We start from the raw sequence: 14,586 nt of genomic DNA on the forward strand, positions 1-14,586 counted from the left end.
AATGCTCTGATACCAATCTGTCACACCCCCAAACCAAGGATGGCGGAAACGTTCGGGGGTGGAGGACTTCATGTAGAGTATCACAACAATGAGTATAATAGTGCTCAAAGTAAATACAACCATCACAAATATAATTGAAAACGTTACATCAAAGCACATGTTTACATGATTCACATCAATTACATTATCATACGAAATGAACTGTTTGACGATTTATCGTCCCATCCTCAAAACGTTGTTGATTTCCTATTTTCACTGAATTCCTGAGAATACAAGTAGTTTTGAAAAGTGTCAACACAAAGGTTGGTGAGTTCATAAGAGATTTCGTTAGAAATATAAACCGTTTTCCTTGTAAAAGCGTTAGAATATGTATCCAGAAAATCCGATATTTTCTTTAAAATCTGTGTAATGTAGTCTTATGACCGAAGACCAAAATGTATAAGTAACCTTTCTTACTAATAGAAAATGTTATGTGTTTAAATGGACATGGACGCGTTTGAATTAAATGAAATTTCCGTATGTTCTCATGTTTGTTAATACTTTATGTATATGTAGTCCTAAATCCGAGGACCGAAAAAGAACAAGTATTGACTATACTTAAAGGTATAAATGTGGTTTCAAATGATGTGTAGTCATAACTACCAAAACCAAAAGTGTACAGTAATATCTGTACTCATTGAGATAAAAAGTGATTTTAAATCGACATAAAACTCATTTAGGTTTTATACATAAAATCCCGTAAACTTTATGGATTGGTATATCCCTATGTGACTCGCTATAATCATACTATGACTATGTGAACCTGCCACGACGTTTCTCAGGCGTCGCGAAAACTGAAATGACATTTGTCACCCGTAGACCTGTAGGTCCCACTATAGCTAGCAGCAAGGTGTGGGGTGTCAAACCCAATATAGATCTATATACAAGTATCACGTTCTCCCTCCAGGAGATTCTGATTATAACTACCAGGAATTATATCCCGCACTCGGACGTACGGGGAGAGAATGTCTCACAATATAGGTTAACAAGTTTACGTGAAATGTGTGTGAATATAAATCTTTTCTGTATGAACGTACCCTTTTTGTGCGAGTGTGTTGTGTGATGTATCATAAACTATACCTATTATAGTTTATCTAAAACGTTTGTAACATGTAAGAACTCTTTTATGGAAATGCGTAAATGTTATGAATCCATTAAACTATACTTTTTATAGTTTATTATACGTGTTCTAAAATGAATGTATAATATTTATTACGAATGACTTAGTTTCAGTTCATGATGATAAACTAACAAAGAAACATATTCAATAATTAGAACTTATGATTATACACTTTGCTCAACATAATACAAAGTGTTATGATGTTTATATGCTGTTGGCTAACTTTAGCCATTCTGCACTGTTTTGGAAAAATCATACGAAGTCGAAAACTAGATCCGTAAATTCTAAGAGTTCACAAAATGTGTCTAGTTTACTCATAATTTTTATCACAATTTTTAATGACCTCCAACTTGGGTGAAAAAGTCCAAAATCACAGACTGATCCGGATTGTTGTTTGAAATGATAGGCAGTTTTGTAAAAATCACCATAAATTGTAGAAAATCGTATGGAGATGTGCAAGTAGTCATTTTAAAGCTAAAAACTTGAAATATTTGCACCTTGTACAGTTTTGAAAACAAAAATGTTTAAGATGCCCAAAACAGTCCGTGAATGGAGTTGAACTTTTCTGATGAAGCCTGTTAGAAAATTTTAGTTATGTTCTTGGTGTTTTAACTTGTATCCCCCCCCCCCCCCCCTTAAAAACTTGAGAAAACATGAAAATGTAGGGTTATGAACTCACCTTGAGTGATTTCAGTATATAAGTGTTGAAGAAGAGAAGTGTTCAACCCAAGAACACTTGAAGAATCACTTGAAGATTCGAAGCTCTGACACAATTATGATGGAGTTTGTGTAAGATATCCATGATTTGAGTATAAGAAGTGAACTAATCATAAGGAGAATGGATTATGCTTACCAAATGTGGAGGAAAAACCCAAGATCAGCCCTTGAATCTCGAATTTCTAGAGAGAGAAAGTGAGAGAGGAAAGAGTTTGATCTTCTTGGTGAAATGAGAGCAAATGAGAGAAGTGAGGAGAGAGGATGAATATTCAGCTCTCAAAAACGTGGGAAAGAGTGATAATTGAGTGGAAAGAACATTGATGTGACCTAGGTAAGGTGGGGAGGTGTGGCTGGTCATAGAGTGGGTGTGGGAGTGGTTGCTTGTGTCATAAGGTAAAGCAAAGTCAACACTCCACCTCTTTGTACTTTACCCACTTGCTTTTATTATTTAAATAAAGATTCTTATGAAAATATGATTAAATTGTGAATATTTAGGTTTTATTATGTTAAAATATGATTTTTGGTGAAAATCCCGCGTTAAAATAATTAAAAACGGGGCTTAAACGCAAAACTACGCGAAAACCGGGAGAAAATGGGTTCCCAGCGAGACCTCTAGGTCCTAGGCCGAGGTTCGGTCCATGCTGAGGACGGTAGCCGGAAACGAAGCGAAATAGGGGGAAACGAAGGGGGGCGAGGAGGCGAGAGGAGGCGAGGAAGCGAGAGGAGGCTCGGTCCGGAGATGAGAGGCGAAGGTGTCAGAACCGAAATGAGCTGAATGAACAGTAGATGAACAATACCTTCGGGTTCGGGTGTTTCTGCGAGGTTCGGGCCTGCAAGGATCTTTCGGGTTCGGTTCCTCCTGGGCGAGGTTCGGCCCTGAGAGGACCTTCGGCTCAGGAGGGTTCGGTTCCTCCTTGGTCTCCGGTTCGGCTCCTCCTTGCTCTCAGTCCCTAAGAGGACCTACGGGTCCTAAGAGGCTTCTCTCTTCTTAAGAGGTTTCGGTTCCTAAGGTCCATTTTTCTCGTTTTTACTCCGTTTTAAGCCGTTTTTTACCCGGTTAAGGGTCGGAATGATCCGAATGATTCTAAAAAGTTACAGGAAACTTTTGAGAGAGATTTGGGAGAGATTTCACATACTTGGAGAGATTTGGGAGATATTTGACATTCTTGGAGAGATTTCTCATACAAAGAGATATTTGAGAGAGATTTCACATACTTGGAGAGATTTGGGAGAGATTTGACATTCTTGGAGAGATTTCTCATACAGAGAGATATTTGAGAGAGATTTCACATACTTGGAGAGATTTGGGAGAGATTTCACATACTTAGAGAGATTTCTCATACAAAGAGAGTTTTGGGAGAGGTTTCACATACTTAGAGAGATTTGGGAGAGATTTCTCATACAAAGAGAGTTTTGGGAGAGGTTTCACATACTTAGAGAGATTTCAAATAGAGAGAGATAGAGTGATTTCTCATACAAAGAGATATTTGAGAGAGATTTCACATACTTGGAGAGATTTGGGAGAGATTTGACATTCTTGGAGAGATTTCTCATACAAAGAGATATTTGAGAGAGATTTCACATACTTGGAGAGATTTGGGAGAGATTTGACATTCTTGGAGAGATTTCTCATACAAAGAGATATTTGAGAGAGATTTCACATACTTGAAGAGATTTGGGAGAGATTTGACATTCTTGGAGAGATTTCTCATACAGAGAGATATTTGAGGGAGATTTCACATACTTGGAGAGATTTGGGAGAGATTTCACATACTTAGAGAGATTTCTCATACAAAGAGAGTTTTGGGAGAGGTTTCACATACTTAGAGAGATTTGGGAGAGATTTCACATACTTAGAGAGATTTCTCATACAAAGAGAGTTTTGGGAGAGGTTTCACATACTTAGAGAGATTTCAAATAGAGAGAGATAGAGTGAAAACGATTGAGAGAGGTTTCGAGTGTGGCATTTGTGAGTGTCCGGCTTCGCAATGCAAGGTTCGTAAACCTTGTTAAGCCTTGTTTAAGGATCTTACACACTCCCGATGAGTATGCAACATTGTTTTATCGGTTTGGCTCGCCATGTACCACAGTTTTAGGTTAAGGATATCTAGATGTTCGCACTTTTTGATTTATGATCTCTCATTAGAATAGCGAGTAGTTTAGTATTCACCTAACATAAACTATAGTACCCACGTGCAAAATGAGTCGAACGGTTTGACTTGTTGACTTCGGTTGACTTTGTCTTGACCGGAAATTGACGGTTGTCACAAATCACTCCGGAAAAAACATTTATAGCGATTGGGTTTGCGGCCGGAAATGGATTCTCGGCGGTAAACAGGTTTACAGCCCAGAGGTTCGCCGTCCAAGGGTTTACGACCCAAGGGGTTTACGGCCGTGAACGTGTGGTTGGACGAGTTTCGCTGATTTTTCAAGGCAAATCGTGATTTTTTGAGTGTTTTTGGTTCTTAAAACTTATATAACCTCTAATTATATATTTTAGATTATTTTCTAATCCACAGGAACTTAACGTAACAAATAAAATTCGAATTTTTATTTAACGGAATTGTCAGGTTGTCATATTAAATCCATTCTCTTTAGTTATGTCAACTTATTTCTTCTTTCATTTTTCCACCATCGTCTAAATCGTTTTTTTATCAAGTGTTGTTTGGTTTGAAGGCTTTCATTCGCATCTCGGATTAACTGTGATCTCCATCTTCCCACATTAAAGTCACTTTAAAGTCACCATATTGAAGAAGTTCTTGAATTGGGAGTTCTGTGTTTTAGCTTCTTCATGTTATAATTCTGGATTTGAGGTATTTTGAATTTCTTCATCTATCACCAAGCTTCACAAACCTTCTTAGTGAAAATAAAAACTTATTTGGGCTTATTTGATTGTTTTTGTTGTTAATAATGGGCAGATTTGAAGATGCACATCAAGTGATTGATGAAATGCTTCAAAGAACCAGTAAGCTTAATTCCACTCCATCATCGATTTCATAAGCTTCTTATTCACACATTTTTGCTAATGATGTAGATATTTTAGTTTTTATGATCTAAAAAGAGGTTTTGATCGCCAATTTTAAGGACTTTGCTTTGAACTTTGACTATTGGTTTGTATCGGTTCTTACAAATTATTTATAAATCGACATCAATATTTGTAAAGTTTTTGATATAAAATACAACTTTTTTACGATGGCTCTCATAATATATATTATTCACATATTAATATATTAATATGTTGTATATCTTATTTTTATTAGAATACATCTTGATGAAACGTTATCTAGGAGATAACATAACAATAAATAGATTTAAAAAAACATCTCAAATGAAGGTGTTTGAATGATTGATGGGGTAATATAAACTAAATATCAAAAAATAAATAAGAATTGGTTTGAATAAAAAGAAAGACAACAAAATTTGATTTAATCACATAGATATACATATGATACCTACAGACTGCATAGAACGACCGCAAAACCATGTTCTCACATGCTGATTCTGAAAGTTAACAGGAGCAGTTTGTAGAGTTAACCAAACATGAGTGATGATTTTACAAAAAAAAAAAAAAAAAAAAAAAAAAAAAAAAAAAAAAAAAAGTATTAGTTGTGGTTCGATATTTGCACATAGGCTTCATGGTTGAACCATATTGGCTTAATCTAGAAATTGACCAATGGTCGGTGCATAGCACATCGCCACATGGTCCCGAGCTTAAATGTTTTTCATCAACATCCACTAATAGCCAACTTAAACCCAATTTCATCAGACACTGAAGTATTGCTTAACCATTTAGACTTTGTTGCACCTGTGGTTTTAATACATATTAAGTGTCTGATGTAAAGCCTTATTTTTAAAGATGCTTTTGTCCATTGTTTCCTATTCTCTTGCTTTTCTAGATTTTTTTCTTCTTCTTTGTATTTGTGATGTTGTTTGTACATCCGTTAAAAAGATGTTAGTAGCACAATAGCTGGGGAGTTGGTAATTGTAAGATTTTTCTTCTTTCATACATAAGGACTAAAAAGGTTACATCTCTTTTCCCTTTCAGAATCTAAAAGGGTATTTCACAAGATTACATCGTTGATTGATGAAAGTTATTAGACCCTATAGATAGTTACACATCAAAGACAACACAGGTAGTCACCTCTTGATGCAAGAAAAAAAGATTCTTGATCCTTTTGTATTGGCTCTTTTTGGCTGACTTCAATTTGGACTTGCCGGGTTCATATATACATGGTTTTTAGAGGATAAATTAGTAAAAAAAAAAAAACATTATATTTGGATAAATTGGCAATTTAACTAATAATACTTTATTTATTATATTCAAACTATAAAAGTTTCAGCATTTTCAAACTATCCATAAATTGTCTGAAATATAATGTTTTTTTTTGGTAATTTCGCTTTATGCTTTATGTCAAAGGTGTAGCGGGTAGAGTTGAGCCACATAATCAGGTTTCTAAAATTTAACCATTTCACAACTATTGTAAAATTAAATTACAAATATTAAGTTTTATGTTTTTTACTTTTTTCCTTGATAGGCCCAAGCCAGGATACACTACTTCAAATCTTTTGAAAATGAACGGTTGTAAGGTTTTCTTGATCACTATAAACTTTTTCCTGTTATCGAGAGGTAATAATACCATTTAGCTAACAATTGTTTGTGGGTTTTCATCAACATTCCGGCTCTCCTTATGGCTTTGCTATAGCAGGACCGGACACAAGGGGAGGCGAGGTAGTGAAGTATAAAATGCCCTAAATCAAACACACTCCAAAACCATATTTGTTATTGTTTAATGGTGCAAGTATAAAATTTAGTGACTTTGTTGTACAACAATTATTGTGCAGCTATTTGATTACTTCTTCGGGTTTCTTCATCTTTGTTAACACACTTGCCAAATTTAACTTCCTATACAGAGGTCTCTTTGTAAGCCTCTAACTACACCTTGGAATTAAATAAAACTCTCCCTTTGGGATTTCTTGATTATTTCGTTCTTTATTTCCATTATGAGTCGTTAGTTCAATACGTCCGAAGAGATGTACAACAGTTTTATAAATGAAGAAAGATTATTATCAACTGCCTAGATACAGTCTGTATTTGTTATAAAAGAGACCACTAATAGCTAGTTAAGATCCAAGACATTGTAAAACATTAATCTCTTTTTTTTTAGAAAAAAAAAAGTAATACAACATCACAATATTCTTTGCTTATATTCTCTATTTTATGATTTTATGTCAACTCTCGCAGTAAAGTTAAGTTAGCAGCATACCGTAGTAGTTAAATTCACACACATTTGTATAGATATTCAACCATAGGCTCTCCAATTTACATGAATGACAATAAAATTTGTAACTTACAACAGCTTTCGGCGTTGTTGATAATAAAATGAAGACAAAATTTAAAGCGGTGTGTTTTCGTATTTGTGAAGATGTTAGTTAGATCCGACGTATTATTTGTATATAAACTGATTTGATGAGACTATAGGAAGCAAGAATAACAGACAGTATTCCCAAAGCAAAGAAGGTAAGTAACATCTAAAGAGGTGATTTATATAGGTGTTGGGAGAAGTCAAACTCCAGTGATATTATCCAAAGAGATAACAGCACTGGATCCGGACTGGTATGGCACTTGAGTATGTGAACGGAAAATATACAAGACCCAAACGTGGAGGCATAAAAGGTAAAAGAAAGAGCATGTTCTTGCCATTGGATTTCTTCTTAGAAATGTAGCACCTGTGGAAAATATGGAGTCCAACTGTCGGACCAATGAGCCTATTTGATTTTGCCCCTTTCGGAACCTGTCTTGAAATAAGGGTTTTAAGCCTGATTCTAAATCCTTGGTTAGAAGATGTTCGGTGAGTTTTGTAGATGATTTGCTCTCCTCTAACGACCTTGAAACCGCCTTTAAAATAATTCAAAAATTAGGTTGCTATTTAGCCTTATAAGAAGAGATGGTGTGGTGGTTAAGGAGATATCTCGTGTACCTCGATCCTAAACATTAGCATCGCCTTCTCGGATGACAGTGCCTCAACCTAATTGATAGATAACAACAAGTGTTGGAATATTTAATAAGTAAAACTACATTTGAGCTTTTCTTTTAATGGAAAAAGAAAGGACTCATAAGTCTTTTTATTAATGTTTTGCAAATTCTCCTGAATATTTTTTTTAAAAAAGCTCTTTACACTGACTGACCTGAGCTTGTTTCTGAATCAAATGATCGGTCAGCTGCCCAAGTCTCCGCTTGAGTTCAACCTCCACATGACTTGGATTTTCAATCTCCTTTCGGGTTGCTTCAATGCTTGTTTCAAGTGTCTTTGCCTGTAACAAAAACATACCATACCATATTATTATAAAAGCTGCAAAAATAGCAGCCTACTTTTATTATAGCATTTTTTTTCCTACAATCTACTTTTAAAACTCTTATCTAATTATAGCAGTGTTATCCACATGCAAACCGATTTTCACTGCTATAAATGTGATAAGACTTTTAGAAATATAATAATGAAAAGATATTGAAACTACAATGCTAGAATTTTTCAAGAAAAAAATAAAAGTAAAATGTTGTAATAGAAATTATAGTAGGATGCCATAACGCACATCAAATGAAAGTGGGTTACTATTTTCCACATTTAATCCTCTAACTAACATGCCACTCCATACAAACTGAAGTTTTTCATTTAAAAAAAAAACATGCTATATATAGCAATGTTATCCCAATACAAAGCAGTAGATTCTATACAGTATACAGTACAATGTCATTTGACTAGATTTTTCAAAGTACGATGCCTTACTAAAAGTAACTGAAAGCGCACTGTTAACAGAAATATATGGAAGTATGATGCTAAATAAATGAAAGTACGTTGCTATTAGAACATTTAGCCGTCACTCAAAATAGGCTTAATTAAATGCATGAAATAGAAATTAACTTTCATTTATTAGTTATCTTACTTCCATTTCTTTTATTTAAGCCATTGTACCTTGAAAATCTATCTATTTATAGCAATCTAAATACAAAGCAATTTTCACTGCTATAATCGGTATATATATATATATATATATATATATATATATATATATATATATATATTTCAAAGTACAACACCTTAATAAGAAAAATATTGCAAGTAGAATGTTGTAATAGTAAGAAATGAAAGTAGGATGCAATAATAAACATTTCACCTTCTCTTGCAGTTGTCCAACTTTATCCGTGACAAAAGCATGCTCTGCCTCCAATATCTCTTGTTCAAATTCAACTCCCCTTGATGCTATCACCTACACCAAAACAAAACTCACTTCACATTTCACAAGCCTAGGAAACTAAAGGAGATATTATGCAATTTCTACTTTCAGAAATACTTACTTTATTTCCACTCTTATGACTTCTCTTCTTTGATGTTAATTCTACATGAAAAAATAAGAAATCAACACGACTGGTGAGTCTAATGATTCATAAAAATAAGTGGAATTCAGCTCACTAGTCATAGATTTACAGAACAATGCACTCTTACCATTTTATTGATGTAGTGTTTTTTTATCATGGTCTATAGTTTTTATCCACTCCCAACCGTTTAAAAAATAAAAATTCTCGGTTACTCGGTTTGAAAAAGGGCAAACTACAATGTACTTTTACCAGCATAAGAAATAAATAATTAGCCACTGAACTATATTTTTATGATGATTACACTAAATGGTATTCAAAGTACATTGTGTTTCTTCATATTTAGCCTTGATATCAGAACTCAGAACTGGGTAGCCAAAAAAAATGTTTCTTTTAAGCACTCAAAAGCATATGATGATTTAATCACTACAAAAATAGTTAAGGGTGAAAATTGCTTTGTGTTTGGAGGATAATTGGGTGGATTTCTCAAACTAGAATGGTGTAATATGAAGAAACGAAAGTAGGATGCTATTATAACAAACAAATCAATGAACGTGCTATGCTAGTTCTACTTCTAGCATTTTTAAATTTCAAAAAAACGTCTAGATATGTACTTTGCTCATCTAACCTTATATTATTCCTCAAAAGATATCTCTACCTCTATGTGTTAAGCAGTTACTATTATTGTTTAAACTTGAGAAAAAAAAAATACTGAAAACCCCTTGCACTTTCACCGTCTTATCAATTTAGCCCTATAATCAAGGTAGGTTTTTCAAAGTATAACGTATTAATAAGAAAAAAAACATTTTAAACTACTATGCTGCAATACAATACACAAATTACAATAGATGAAAGATTATTTTACTTTAATTTAGGTTTCTTCTTAGTAATTAGAGGAAGCTGATATATTGTTTGATTTAACTGAATTAAGTTTTCTGTCTAGGTTGGAGATACTGTGTCAATATTTTATTAGTCTCACAACAGGGTGATTCAGAAAAATGTAAATGCATTACTTTTTTTCTTCTTCTTTTTTTTGGAATTGCTGAAAATTTTATAAGCATACCAGCGAGGCTCTAGAAGAAGAAGAAGAAAAAAAAAAAAAAAAAAAAGGAAGCAAATTACATAAGATCCAACTGTAAATGCAGTTACCCTGAAATGCAGTCTCATCAACAGGGTGATTAAGAGTGATGTGAATTATTAATTTATTCCTAAAACTGAACAAAAAATTCAGTTAAGTATAAATGATTGTATGAAGGTGATTACATTTGTAAAGAAACACAAACAATAGCATTTTGATTATTATTATTCATGCATCTAAATTCAATTCTAACCCAAGGCCACTGAGTAATAGTGATGCATACAGAAGCACAACGTGCATAGTAGAAAGTGGGTTGAAGTATATAAAAGATAACTGAAATGAAAAGGTAGGTAGGTACCTTCATGAGTAGCCTCCTTCAACTCAATTTGTCTATCAAGCTCTGCTACCCGCTTAACCTAATCTTAGTAAATTCAGTTAAAAATCTTAATATTAAAGGAGTTACAATGGAAAATATCATTCAGATTTTCACAAGTCACAAATACAATAAGAAACTAGAAAAAGCAAAGAAATAACAAATGATGCCAATGCCTGACTGGGTGCCCATGCATGAAGATTTGCTGATGTTGATATATCATAGTATATATTTGGTCTCAAACAACATATGATACACAGGTTTTAGTCCATTGCTTCTAAGTTTGGTGCCTAAAGGCTAAAACTAAAAGTGTTGTTGGATAATCTTGTGCCTTGGGTGGAAATAACACAATCCATGCATCAGGATATCTAAATTGCTGATTATCATATATAATTACTGCCTAATCATCCACCAAATATATACATACATACACACTCGTAATCGTTAGTATTAAAGCATCCTTTTCCAGACATAGAATTATACTTGACAATCAATAGTATCTTATGTTAAACAACATTTTTACAAGATTTTATCTTCTTACGAAAATTTCAGCTTAGAAAGTAGTAGTAGCAGTGGTACTTGTAGTATCCAAATAAGAAAGGAACACATCTCCTATTGTCCTACTCCTACACATAAGCTTCTATGATATCGTATGCTGATATAAAAAGCATAGTAATAACAACAATTCAATTGGACAAAATTATTTCAATTTATAGGTGTGTTTCTTTTGTCACATTTATTAAAAAAGTAAAACCAATGAATAGTAATATACAATTCGGTTTAAAAAAAAAAAAAAAAAAAAGTATTTCTTCATGGCTTAAGATCTTATCTAGATCAAAAGGAAATAAAAGAAAGAAAGTAAGAAACACTGCTTTTTTGTTACTTGTATATTTCTTTGTGCTAGAAATCAGACAAACATGAGGATAAATTTGTTTTTAAGTAGAAACAACTTGGGGAAATGGATGAAAGTTGAAGCCAATCTAATATTAATTAAAATCTGCATACCTCTATTTCTAAACTCCATTGAGCACTTGCAAGTGACTTTGCAAGCTCAGCATTTGTAGTCTGCAAAATGAAAGACTATTTTATATACCTGCTGTGTCCAAATATTTATAATATGGCAGATAGGATTTCAGTAGGAAATTGAAACACAAAAACAACCACCTTACTCACAAATATTAAAAAAATAGATATGTTAATGCGTGTATATATATATATATAGGGCTGAGTTATTGTGAGAACTAAAAAAAAGTGTGAACTTGGGAACTCATAATCAACTCATCATTTTCCAACGCCAAAAATATCAATCTTCTCCAAATGGTGCGTCTAAGCTATATCTAGGCTCAAAAAAAAGATTTGACATTTTTTTTTTAATTTTTTTCAACATTTGCATGTATGCACAATCAGCAGTCCATACAACTGTAGAATGTGCATACATCAATCAGCAGTCATGCTAAAAAAACCCCGCCTATATGTATACACACACACACACACGGTAATACCTCAAGTTTTGCCAACTTCATTAGTGCTTTCATTCTTGTATCATTATGTTTTTGCTTCTCTAAATCAACTGCTTCCATTGTCTCCATCATTGTCATTTGCAGTTGTGAAGCCTGGACCAAAAGCAAATAAACAACCGAGACATAAATCATGCTGAAGAAAAAGAAACTAGAAAGGACATCATATAGAAAACTAAACATTACCTCCTGCGCTTGCTGTTTAGCCCTTTCATCAATGGCTTTCTCTAAGCTTTGTTTCTCGCCTTCCAATCTAGCAACAAGATTCTCACGATCTTTAATGGCTTCAATGGCTTTAGCTGCAGCTTTCTCTGCAAGAAGTTGCTCCCTCCTCTTCCTTCTCTCCTCCCTTTCACCTTCACTCTCAGAGTCTGAAGATGAATCTGAATCTGTCTCCATATTCAACTCACCATCACTTGGAGAATCCATCTTCCCAGATGAAGAAGTTATTGGAATTCCAATGATTTTATTATGTGGAACCATGCTGATGCTGCTATTGGACCTCTGTTCTTCATTCTTTACTTCTGTGTTCAAATCAAGAACAGGATTAAAAGCTGATTGTGTTTCAGGAGCATTTTCATCATTCAAATGTATAGGTAACTCTTTCTTCCTTCCATCATTTGAACCAGTCACAAGACTCCCACTTGCATCCTGATTAAGCAATTCACTTGACAAATTTTTAGCAAGACCTTGCAATCCAAAACTTGTTTGTGTTGATTCAGAACTGACACTCCGTTGATTGCCATCCAAGCTATCACCATTCAATTTATCTCCCAATGCAACATCAGATCTCCTGGCACTCTTATTTTGAACAGCCGGGCTCCGTTTCCTCTCCAAAGCTAACAAATTTGAACCAGATCGTATCGGCCTCTTCCCATCTTTCAATAAACCAGATACCCTAGGCACTCCTCCGTTGCTCCCATTTATGGTCTTACTAGGAGCGCTAAGCAGTTCCGTCCAATCACTATCGGTTAAACTAGATTTAGGGTTTACATTCGGTGATCCTCCAACCTCATTACCATCCACTTTCAGATTATTATCATTGCGTAATTTAGCAACAAAATCACTGTTCTCTGGAGCTTCTTTCTTCTTTTTCTTCAGCTGGTCTTTCAAGGGAGGCAGAATGTCACCGGGTTTCTTAGGTATAGCCCGACTGAAATCATCATCAGATCGCGATGCCTCGTTCTTGCGGAGCGATTCGGCCGCTTGCTGGTCTATCTGAATAGTTCATAATCAATTTGTCAGAAACATTATTATAGGAACAACAATATGAGAATCATGAAAGGATTAATTTTGTAGATAACACGAGAGAGAATGATGCCTGCTGGAGGAGAGTCTCGGCAACTTTGAGTTTGGAGGAGATCCAACCGGACATTCTTGTTGTTATCACTACAGCATAAGTCTTTTGACGGAGAACGTCTCGGAATCAACAGGACAGTAGGTGCCGAGAGAGAGAGAGAGAGAGAGAGAGAGAGGAATTGAAGAAGAAAGTCCAACGCTAATACAAGGTGCAACAAGTCGATCGATGACTTAGGAAACAGGCAAAAATATGGATTATTGAAATTTGAAACGATATGTTTAAATTAAAATCTAGAAATTTGTAGCGTAAAATAGAACATTTTGTTAAATACTATAAGCTTTCAAACACTTAAATAGTTTTAATTTTAGATTTGTTTGCTAAGGTGGTGTTTGGTTTAGCTTTGTAGAGACCAAAATATTTTTTTTAAAAAGTTATAAAAAATCAGTTTTTGTTGACTTTTTTAAAAAGTGTCCTTCTTTGCAAAAATTTAAAAGTAGTTTTTAGAAGTTTTTTGCCAAACATCTTTTACCTATGATCTTTTTCTAAAATGATTTTTGGTATTCAAAAGCTAAACCAAACACTCCTTAAATTATAGAAGACTCTTAAATTCAATTGTAGAGCATCTTGTTTATTTCATCTATGGAAAAACACATCATTATCAATATGATTTTTCTTAGATTATATTGTGAAGATTAATTCCCAAAAATAGCAAAATATGATCAACCAATCTACTTCTCAAAATAAAGATTTAAACAAATGATAAAAAAAACCAATTACTTTATTAAAAAAAATGAAAAGTCTATTTATTACCAAATAAAAAGAATAATTAATATATATATATATATATATATATATATATATATATATATATATATATATATTTATCGTATAAATATATTCATTTTGAAACTAAAAATAATTATTATATTTATAGATCATCTTTAGAAACAAATAATAATTTAGAAAATTCCACCATAAATAAAGAAAAAAATTAGCATACTAATATTCCTAACAATAACTATTTAGGAAAAAACGATAGTATATATGATAAAAAAAAATATAGAAAATTT

The 14,586-nt window shown here is 33.5% G+C and overlaps 1 protein-coding gene and 1 long non-coding RNA gene across 2 annotated transcripts; one reads left to right on the plus strand and one right to left on the minus strand.

Moving 5' to 3' along the window:
- The first annotated feature begins 4,460 nt into the window (after positions 1–4,460).
- Positions 4,461–6,857, plus strand: LOC145008500 (uncharacterized). Its single transcript, XR_013663501.1, has 5 exons — positions 4,461–4,689; positions 4,795–4,841; positions 5,922–6,009; positions 6,294–6,325; positions 6,412–6,857. It is a non-coding gene; the product is annotated as an uncharacterized LOC145008500 (long non-coding RNA).
- A 288-nt stretch (positions 6,858–7,145) lies between these two features.
- GC2 (golgin Putative 2) lies at positions 7,146–13,744 on the minus strand. The gene is made up of 10 exons (XM_078967984.1): positions 13,538–13,744; positions 12,403–13,434; positions 12,202–12,312; positions 11,705–11,764; positions 10,685–10,742; positions 9,231–9,271; positions 9,050–9,142; positions 8,063–8,188; positions 7,855–7,902; positions 7,146–7,772 (listed from the first exon to the last, which is right to left on the minus strand). The coding sequence occupies exons 1-10, from the start codon at positions 13,589–13,591 to the stop codon at positions 7,440–7,442; spliced, it is 1,956 nt and encodes a 651-aa protein (XP_078824110.1). The 5' UTR covers positions 13,592–13,744; the 3' UTR covers positions 7,146–7,439.
- Positions 13,745–14,586: the final 842 nt, after the last annotated feature.

The sequence above is a fragment of the Lactuca saligna genome, chromosome 8, assembly GCF_052625555.1.
Source record: "Lactuca saligna cultivar CGN05327 chromosome 8, ASM5262555v1, whole genome shotgun sequence".
Taxonomy (NCBI): Eukaryota; Viridiplantae; Streptophyta; class Magnoliopsida; order Asterales; family Asteraceae; genus Lactuca; species Lactuca saligna.